Genomic DNA, 9830 nt, shown 5'->3' with positions numbered 1-9830 from the left:
AGTCCTAAGCTAATGGGTAGGTCATATAGTTTATAAGAATAATCCCTAATTATTCTTGGTCCGTCCTCTTCAGCGAACAAACTCTTAAGGACGAACACAATCAAATGCATTAAATATATCATTTAAGTTTCGGATGTGTGTTACTGCCGCCTTTTTTTGTTCCTAGCATATTTTTACCAAGGGATATAAAATATTAAATAATAATAATACACCGTGTGTATGTATGTCTATGGCGGTACAAAGATAGACCAAAACATCTTTCCAGGCAACCAAACAGGCAGGCCTGTGTCTATGGTCATCATTTCACTTTTATTTCTCTCTCATAAGTGTCAAATATATATTGTTAACTCATCAAATCACGTTGTGTATGTTATGCAGAAATATTTAATATAACTTTTATAAAAGTAAAAACTTGAAAGAGAAATCACTTTCTCCATAAAGTACCTTTTCTCCAACAACGCCACTATAAAAACAACGCTCTCTGCTCTCATTTCTCACACACAAAAACTGAATTCACTCTCTCTCACTTCTCTTCTATTCCAACAACCGGAAAAAAATGGACGATTCGTGGCGTGTACGGATGGGAACACCGGCGATGGAATCAGCGGCGAGTCTTCCACGGCGGAGAAGATCGTCGTTCGCCGATCCGGGCGCCCTAAACCCCGAGGACTTCTCCGACGTCTTCGGCGGTCCGCCGCGGAGTGTTTTCTTGGGGAAAATGGCCGGCGGTGAATATTCCGTCCCCGCCGCCGGAGTGAATTCGTTCTACGAGGAGATTTTTCGGCCGCTGGATTCTCAGATCTCCGGAGATTTCACCGGCCGAGGACTTCCGGCGTTCAGGATCCCCGGCGAGAGGTTTTACAGCGACGTGTTCGGAGCCGAATCCGCCGGCGAGGAAAGGTGGAAAGCGATGTCGAAGTCGAATTCGTCCTCGGTGCTGAGCTCCGAGGACATGAGTCCTCTCCGGCCGATCGCCGGTGATCACCACATGGCGTTCGCTGATTTGTCTTCGAAGCTAAGGTACTGTACCTCTCTCTCTTAACATTCGAAAATTGGCCCCTAACTTCTTTATTTTTTGTGTTTTTAGTCCTTTTAGTTGCACTCTAAATTTTATATTAATCTATTTTAGAATCTCAATTCTTTTATTTTTGTAACAAATTTTAAATTATCATCCTCTTTTCGTAACAAATTTTATCAATTCGGTCTAAAATCTTATTTAGTTTAATTTTTTTACCTTTTTCAATTGTTACCCTAAAGTTCTTATTTTTTACACTTGACTCCCCTAAGTTTAGTACGTCCCTCTTAACGGACTCGTTGACTGCTAAGTTAGTTGTCGTTTGTGCGATTTCAGGTTTTTTGTTTTTTTGTATTTATTTTTAGTTACTGAGTCTTTGTCAGTGGCCAAGTGTCTCGTAGCCTAGTTTTCAAGGGTAGTAACGGAATTCCAAAAATAGAATTTTGTAACGTTACCCAAATTCCTACCCTACCCAAAATAGACTGTTCCTAAGTTATCATCAATTATCCATCATTATCTCTATTAAAGTTAAGATCATTATTATTCGTCTTATACAAGCTGAAGTTTAATGCTTGTACTATTGAAGATTCTTAAATCCAAACTATAGATCGATGTGGATTGCTTGGTGATGAAATTACGTTTTTTTTTTCTCTGTTGATAAAATTAGCTTTTAAAGTAGCATTCATGAGTCATGACTGGTAGTGTATAATTATATGTTAATCACTGTATCGCTAATTTGTATACACAAAATAATAATAAACAAAACAAACAAACAAGCCCATGTTAGATTAATGACTCATAAAATAGTTGCATAATTTGGATGTCATTGTTTGTCATGTATGTGGGTCTTTCTTTCTCAGTAACAGTTCAATGTTTGATCAACCACTTTACCATAAATGAAACCATATAGCACCCAAGTGTCTGTATTCATGCAACAACAAAAAAAAAAAAATTGTGAGAAGCTTCTAACAATACTGACTTTTCTGATCACAGACCCTTGAATGTGGGAAGCAGAAGAAACTCATCGTCGATGAACAAGAACAACATCGAGACATTATCAAGGAAGAAAATCCCAAGCTTCTGCACAAACCCGCCTTCACAAACAGAGTCCCACAATTGGAACAGCGGCTTCGGAGTAAAGTACAACTTTGGGTTCTCCAGAAGAGTCTCGTCGCCGGAGACGATCAGCCTTGGACCGGACTCTTATCCCAGCGTCAAGGTCTCCGGCGACGAATCTCCCTCCTCTGTCGTCTCTTCGCTCTGCCACGAGGACGAGGACGAGGACGACAAGATGGTCGAGGCAAGCTCCGAGGATGAGGACGACGATGAAATGATGAGTTCTTACGTGATCGAGATCGGATCTGGTTCTGACCGCAGAGAAGGGACTAATAATTCCAGCGATGCTGCTGTGTGCATCGACGAAGCCATTGCTTGGGCTAAAGAGAGCTTTCACTCCCACAGTGCTGCCTCTGAGAAAGACAGTAGTGATACTAATACTAATAATAATAGTACTAGTAACAATGAAGTCAAAGATGATCAGTCTTCTAAAATGGACCAAGGTAATTTATGATCATAGCTGTGATGATGATTAATTATACGCTTATTGTGTGACATTATTCTGATACACTTTGATTTCACAGATCAAAACATGGAAAATAAGCATGGGATTGTTCAGTATTCTCCAAAGGTACGTTATACTTTGAATTATTCAAAAAAAAAAAAAAAGGGCTGTTTAGCAATATATTGTTGACTAATAATGATTTGGTTTATAATAAATCACAGATGGAAATGAGGCTTCAGGATGAAAATGTAAGGCTATGGTCTGTCGGGAAAGAAACGGATATTCGCTTGCTGCTTTCAACCCTACATTATGTAATCTCAAATCCTTTGATTTTTTTTTAATTGTATAAATGTTAATAAAAGTTTGCCACCTATCTATGTCATTAACTGTATATTATAATTTATATGATTATTGATATGTTTTATCTGTTGTTATTACTGTTACTCTAACAGATTCTATGGAACAATAGTGGTTGGTCAGCGATTCCTCTCACAAACCTAATAAATAGTACACAATTGAAGAAGGCTTATCAGAAAGCAAGATTGTGTCTCCATCCAGACAAACTGCAACAGAGAGGAGCAACTTTGCCTCAGAAATATATTGCAGAGAAAACCTTTTCCATTCTTCAGGTACATACTTTAATTAACATGTGACCTTTGTATAAATAAATAAATAAATAAAAGATAAATATAGTTTTTCTAATGTATATGCTTAATTGTTATATTTGTAGGACGCTTGGGCTACATTCACCTCTCAAGACGTGTCTTAATTTCAGTGGTAGAACCTCTGATTTTGATTAAGATTGGGTTTTTGACTTGAGGAAGGCTTTTATGAAGTTTGGACGTTTTAATGGTGGTGGTGGAGTAAATTATGTCGGCTCGAGAGTGATATATAAATGCATGAATTAAGAATATGCCCACTGTATAAACACGGCTTTGATAAAAAGAGAAGGGCTTTTTCTAGCTCTTGTTCCACCTTGTACTTTATTTATTTATTTTTTTTTGGGTGCAAATTATGTATATATATGTTTAGATCATAATTCTAAAAGATTAATGTCAGATTATATTAAGAGAAAAGAAGAAGAGAAAAGTCTCCATGTCATATGTTACAAGCGCGTGGGTCCCAACTCGGATCCCACGCGCTCATAGCGTATACCTTCGCAGCAGACAATAAGGCGTGTTGGCAATGGCCAACAAGAAATTAGGCGTTGCTAGTGTTTTTAATCATTCAATAACTTTTGAATGTATACATATTTTTAGTGGCGTGGCGTGGCTTTTTTCTTCTTTGCCATGTATGATCACGTTTTGCTACGCATTGTTTCGTTTACGAGTCACGCGTGAGAAGGTGTATCCATTTAAAAACCCAAACAGATGAGTGTTAATACGATCATGACATCCGATCAGGAAAAAAATATATATATATATATACGATCATGACAACAATGGTGTCACCTTTTATTATAATGACCAAATTGCCATCACCATGAGGATGAGGATGCCATTTCTCTTTATAATATTACTCACCAATCTCCGTCACAACAATTCCCATTGATTGGTGTCTTTATTCCGTCAAATTTGATTGTTTATTCATCACGCCAATTTTTTCTCTCACTATTTGTCATCATTATGGTTAACCATTTACATGCTATAATTATTATTAGAGGAAACACCTTTTTTTTTAGGAAACACCTGTTTTTCTTTTGTTTTAGTACCAACTTGAATCATTATTAGAGCGGTAACACCTTTTTTCTTTTGTTCTAGTACCAGCTTGAATCCGTCCGTGATTTCAGTGGAATCCAACACTACCTTCCTAAACTACTTAGCCTATGGCCTTGAGCTCAAAGAATAAAAAGAATCCCAAAGATTTGCCGACATGATTTGAAGTCAATAAAGCAACAGAAGTTATTTTATTGTCGTATGTTTTCAAATCAAGCATAAAAAAATAATAATAAAAAAAACACCTGGGCTAGAAATTTGACTCAACTCAATACTTCGTTGGCACTTCTCATACCAACTAAACAAATTTTCATCAAATCAGTTAATGTGGTGACAAACAACACCGGGCAGAGATTCACTATTACCAGGGGCAGAGGATAACTCTTACCCATCGAAATTTATTATTACCGTTTTACATTATGTAGACCAGTCCAGTCTCCAGTCCCACTAAGCTCAAAAAACATGGGCAACGATCCAACGGAAATGGGTCATGAAAACGTGTCACTGTCTTACTCTGCAGTACTAATAATGTACAGAGGCCTGTAATCGATGGAGTCATAATGAAAAAAGAATGGTTCATAGATTAAACAAAATAGGAGGGAAATTGTCCCTCACCCTAATCTGAAACAATAGTTGGGAAATAGATAAACTCTAGTGTTGTGTGTGTGTGTGTGTGTGTGTGGACTAGCTCACTTGCTTCTGGTGATGACTCTGTGTGTGAGGTCTATAAGTGCCCTCCTTGATCTTTTTACATCTTCATCGTCACTTTCGGGCAGAGATTCGATCGCCTCTGCTGCCAAGTTCGCGTGCTTCATTGCTAGTTCCTTCGTCCTTTGTATCCCGCGACTCTTTCCCAGGTACTCAAGAGCCTAATATTGGTTTCAGCAAATATAATTATGAACGTAAAAGCTCATATGATTTTGTTGTATAGACTTTAAGAGAGAGAGAGAGAGAGAGAGAGAGAGAGAGAGAGATTGTCATACTGAGCACAAAGTAACCCACTATGTAGGAGTTATTATTCGTAGTATGGCTTAACAGAGAACTAGATTGTCATAACTTACTATGTCGATGTTTTTCGGGTTGTCAAAGCCCTGATCAACTGTTACGCGCAGCTCAGGGAATTCTTCCATGGCAAACAATATTGGAGCTGTAACAATGCCCTGCAATACATCAACGCGAAGCATTGGTTACACATATCGTTGTAATCTTGCTTCCACTGCTAGTTTGACAAAGTCTCTTCAATGTGTGATCAAATTACAATATATCATATTAGGTTGGAAAACGGTTTACATGGCTAATGTCTGATAATGAGCCTTTTCCGAGGGAAGTTGATGTGCCAGTAAAATCTAGAACATCGTCTATCAATTGGAACGCCAGACCCTGGAACACAATTGTGAAGGAATTAGTTAGCTAAGGTAGCACGTCTTCAACGTTTGCTCGAGATACAGGCAGAAAACTGCAAATGGGGACAAATTAGCAAAGTCCGAGCCAAGCTTGATATCGACCCTCACGAGCTTGACTCAAGGTAAAAAAAAAAAAAAAAAAAAAAAAAAAAACACCAAGACTTCTAACAAGCTCGAGAGCTATTTGTAGACCCGAGCTCAAACTTTGCAAAGCTGGGGTCGGCTAGGCTAATTCCCTGCCCTATTGACAATTATGAAAGTTGAGTATCTTTGTTTTTGTACCAATATTCCGGGACGGAGTCAAAAAATCATGTGAGGGGGACCTAATATAAAAATTTAAATTTGAGGGGGCCGGGCCTCTTTTTATTTTATTTTGATTTTTGTCTTTATACAAAAAAAATCTTTTAACTAAAAACTAAAGTTTGAGGGGGCCGCCTAGTCCTTAGCGTGCTCCGCTGGTGCTAACATTACTAAATGATTCTAATCAACAAAAAAAATGATTGACAGACATGATTAAGCCTGTGACAAGAGGACTCATCACAACCAGAAGAAATCAAAGAGCATACATACCAGATTTTTTCCATACTCAAATGCCAACAACGCAACTTCTGTAGTTTGCCCAGCAAGTACAGCAACTGACTTGCAGCTGTTAGAAATCAAGGATGCGGTTTTGAAGTATGTCTTTCTCATATAATATTCCATGCTGCAACGTAGAGGTGAAATATTAGAATGGCATGATATTGTAAGCAAACGAGCTCACACTAATCACCCTGGTGACTTTCTTATCAATTGAGTATAGAGAAGCTACTTTCAAAATTCTGAATATCTACTCTCTGAGCCTTACTAGCAAATAAGTGAAAGAAACATCAAGACAAAGATATAAAAATAAATTAATAAAGCATCGTACCTACAACGTTGAGCAGATGATGTTGTCATTTGCATAGTTTCACCAGTTACAAGATTTTCTACAACTGTTGCCATTAATGATACCACCTACAAAACACAGAGCTGAAGCAAATAAATCACAGACAATTATTAACAGTGCCAATGGCATCTACGTCACACACACATACCTCAGGTACTTTAAGAGCTGCAAGTGCGACACAAGCTCTCGAAAGAAGAAAATCTCCGGCTAACACTGATACCTGCATTACAAATGAACTTAAGGTTACACGTATCATGTCAGGCTACAGTTATGCAGATCTACTTATTCAAACGAATATTATAGTAATGTAGCAGACCTTTCAACTGCCTAAAAGAAAAATAAAGTACCGTAAATTCAAAGCCTATGCAAATATATACGATTCATATTAAAATTAAACTCAAAGAATAGTAAAGAATATGAGAGCAACACCTTATTTCCCATTACAGCGTTCAATGATCCAATACCACGTCTAGTGTCAGCATCATCTAAGACATCATCATGTAGAAGGCTTGCCACCTAGACAAGAGTAACGTGCAGTTTAACATACCACTACAATTGTTATGAGAATGGAAAAGAATGAAAGCCACTGGGTAAACCAACTCCAGATTTGCAAGCATTAATAAAATGTCCCAAATCCCATCTTATTTTTCCCCTGCTTCACAATGCAACGGGACATATTCTCTAAATCCAACTTTAAAATGGATTCAACAAAACCACATCAAAAATGAAAATCTGAGTGTTACTCATAACAAAGCAAAAGTATAGACAAGTTAAACTAGCAATTAGGTCATCAAGATTATTGAAATAAAAATAGCTGTTAGAGATCTAGATGGCACAAGAAGGCAGAGTGCAACAATTAGACTAAATATTCAAGAGGCTTGGTTGAACAGTTTAATGTATAGGATAGATGCGCATAGAGGAACATTTCTACCTCGAACTTTTTTGTGCAAAAAATCTGACACAGTTGTGCATCTTGGGGTTCAAAACATAGCATATACTAGTAGCCTATTGAACATAATATTTTCACAACTCTTAAGAACTGACATGGATCATCTCTGTAATTTCTGCTATGGATTGTTGTCTTGTACGTAGCTCTGTTGTTAGCTTATCTCCAAGTGTCATCGAAGGTTCGTGTATGCCAACATTCAGAGCAGATGACATTAATAATAAAATCTGCAAGATGAGAAACAAGAAATGAGAAATTATATCCATTATATTATACTAGAAGAAGAAGGGAAATGTTTTAAGGACGATGACACTTGGACTAGTTATCCCTTCCAGTTTGTACTCACAAATACAAGAGAATTCTCAGAGCACTGTATGAACTATTAGCAACCTCATGCGAAAAGTAGAGGCTCGAGAGACTTGCATCTTAATGAGCTACGGCTTCAAGCCTTTCGAGGCCAAATAATAGCACTAGTTATGAGGAGCGAGCAACATTAAACTATACACATTTTGTAGCACAATTCAATGCTTAAGCGCTAAGGTTCTAGAGAGCTATAGCTGAGGAAATTAAAACCCTTCTAACGTTTGATAAATCAAATACAACTGACAACCTCGTAGGAAAAAATAAAAATATAATAAAGAAGACCACCATCCATCAATGAGAATGACAACATAAAATGAACAATATGACTTTTGATATCGTGTAAAATGAAATCCTCGATATATTGTAACGATTTACCGTTGGACGAAATCTCTTTCCCTCCACCCCCAATTTAAAGAAGTACTCAGCAGCTGAGGCAAGCTTGGGGACCTGTACGAAATGAGATTCTCAGAATCTGGTATCAATCTTTACTATGATCAACAATTGCATTCATAAATTCAAATACAATATAAAAAAAAAAAAAAAAAAAAAAAAAAAAAAAAATGGAAACCTCCTACAAGACCAAAAAAAAAGTAACGAACTTCTGTTACTGTTCCGATATAGTAACGAACTTCCTAACAGTGATCAGAAACAAGACTTTTTTCACCTCAGCAACAACCATTTCTCTCAATCTATTGGCAACCATGGAGAGCTCATCAGCCACGAGCGAAAACGGGTCCGATTGATCCTGAAATAGCCAGTGCATTTCATCCCGATAAATCATATAAGGAAGTTAAAGCCAAGCACAAATCAAACTCAGCCAATTCATTATCAATACGTACCTCGTCTATAGTGCTGCTCTGGTGATGAACTTGGTACCTGGAACTGTACAATGAAGCCAATCCTGGATAACGAGTGTCTCCACAACCTCCTCCAAAAACCTACAAACCGAATCACAAATAATAATAACAAATAATTCCACAAGCTCTAACTCAACCAAATAAGCGAATCTGCGGTTCGTTCAAAATACCTTCCGAGCGGACGAGTCTCGAAGCAAGTGAGGTTGACTGATCGGAGAAAACTCCGGACCGCGCGAGAGAATCCGTCGGGAAAGCTCGCCCAAGCCACTATTCTGAATCCGACGAAGTCCTCGAGAGAATAGCATCGTCTTCTTCGGAGAGCCTAGGGCTGCGTGGTTTCGGGAATTGAGAGGGTTTTGGCTGTCAAATAGCCGTCGCGAGGTCGGGGATTTGACGGTGTTTGTATTTATAATTTTATATATGACAGTCGGTGTATTGTGTATGTGATTGTATCGAATGACGACGGCTAAGCTTGGCCATTAAAAAAATGATTAGAGTTTTTTTTTTTTTTTTTTTTTATTAACGAGATTGCATTGTGTTTGACTTTGACTACAAATATACATCCCTTTTTTTTCCTTAATATTTGGGGGTGTTTATTATAAAAAAAAATTTAAAAAAATTGTTGGGGGTGGGTGGGGGACTGGGGGGGGGTTCTTTTTTTAACTTTTTTATAGTGCACATTTATTGATAAAAAAACAACCTACTATCTCAATAAGCTTTCTTCTTATTGTTAATTTGGTATAATTAATTATTATAACATCAACTTACAATATATATTAGGAAGTGTGACCAAAAAGGTCGTCTAAATTAATAGAGTAATATCTATTTTTTATCTAATTTTTCATGCTTAAGCAAAAACCAATGTAAATGTCAATAGATATATTTAAAGATAACCAGTTGTTATAGTATTTCTATTATGTCAGTTTTGATGGACTTGGACGTGAATGCCAATGTATCATTTCAAAGTTATCTTATGCCTACTTTTTAGTATAAAATTATCTATAAATATGAAACATTACTTTTAAAAAATAATATAAAGTACAAA

The 9830-nt window shown here is 37.2% G+C and overlaps 2 protein-coding genes across 2 annotated transcripts; one reads left to right on the top strand and one right to left on the bottom strand.

The window, feature by feature from the left end:
* The first annotated feature begins 474 nt into the window (after positions 1-474).
* Positions 475-3521, top strand: LOC149386353 (Chaperone DnaJ-domain superfamily protein). The gene is made up of 6 exons (XM_089626955.1): positions 475-1020; positions 2009-2574; positions 2656-2702; positions 2798-2887; positions 3029-3205; positions 3307-3521. Exons 1-6 carry the CDS (start codon positions 557-559, stop codon positions 3343-3345), a joined length of 1383 nt encoding a protein of 460 aa, XP_089483081.1. The 5' UTR covers positions 475-556; the 3' UTR covers positions 3346-3521.
* A 1313-nt stretch (positions 3522-4834) lies between these two features.
* Positions 4835-9242, bottom strand: GPS1 (geranyl diphosphate synthase 1). Its single transcript, XM_089626742.1, has 12 exons — positions 8956-9242; positions 8768-8866; positions 8593-8673; positions 8304-8375; positions 7664-7792; positions 7049-7135; positions 6768-6839; positions 6602-6687; positions 6265-6397; positions 5582-5671; positions 5353-5451; positions 4835-5160 (listed from the first exon to the last, which is right to left on the bottom strand). Exons 1-12 carry the CDS (start codon positions 9088-9090, stop codon positions 4981-4983), a joined length of 1263 nt encoding a protein of 420 aa, XP_089482868.1. The 5' UTR covers positions 9091-9242; the 3' UTR covers positions 4835-4980.
* Positions 9243-9830: the final 588 nt, after the last annotated feature.

The sequence above is a fragment of the Urtica dioica genome, chromosome 9 (genome assembly GCF_054948205.1).
Source record: "Urtica dioica subsp. dioica isolate 48M chromosome 9, U.dioica_male_clone48M_v1_H2, whole genome shotgun sequence".
In the NCBI taxonomy this organism is placed as follows: domain Eukaryota; kingdom Viridiplantae; phylum Streptophyta; class Magnoliopsida; order Rosales; family Urticaceae; genus Urtica; species Urtica dioica.
The sequence above is the reverse complement of the archived record's forward strand: the minus strand, read 5'-3'. Positions and strand labels throughout refer to the sequence as shown.

What these genes read in the sequence shown, in the direction of transcription:
- LOC149386353 (XM_089626955.1), top strand. Translation starts at nt 557, where the DNA reads ATGGACGATTCGTGGCGTGTACGGATGGGAACACCGGCGATGGAATCA. An exon ending in GTCTTCTAAAATGGACCAAG is followed by an intron (nt 2,575 to 2,655) that starts GTAATTTATGAT and finishes TTGATTTCACAG; the next exon opens with ATCAAAACATGGAAAATAAG. An exon ending in TGCTTTCAACCCTACATTAT is followed by an intron (nt 2,888 to 3,028) that starts GTAATCTCAAAT and finishes TTACTCTAACAG; the next exon opens with ATTCTATGGAACAATAGTGG.
- GPS1 (XM_089626742.1), bottom strand. Translation starts at nt 9,090, where the DNA reads ATGCTATTCTCTCGAGGACTTCGTCGGATTCAGAATAGTGGCTTGGGC. An exon ending in AGAGCAGCACTATAGACGAG is followed by an intron (nt 8,674 to 8,767) that starts GTACGTATTGAT and finishes TGGCTATTTCAG; the next exon opens with GATCAATCGGACCCGTTTTC. An exon ending in GAAAGAGATTTCGTCCAACG is followed by an intron (nt 7,793 to 8,303) that starts GTAAATCGTTAC and finishes CTCATCTTGCAG; the next exon opens with ATTTTATTATTAATGTCATC.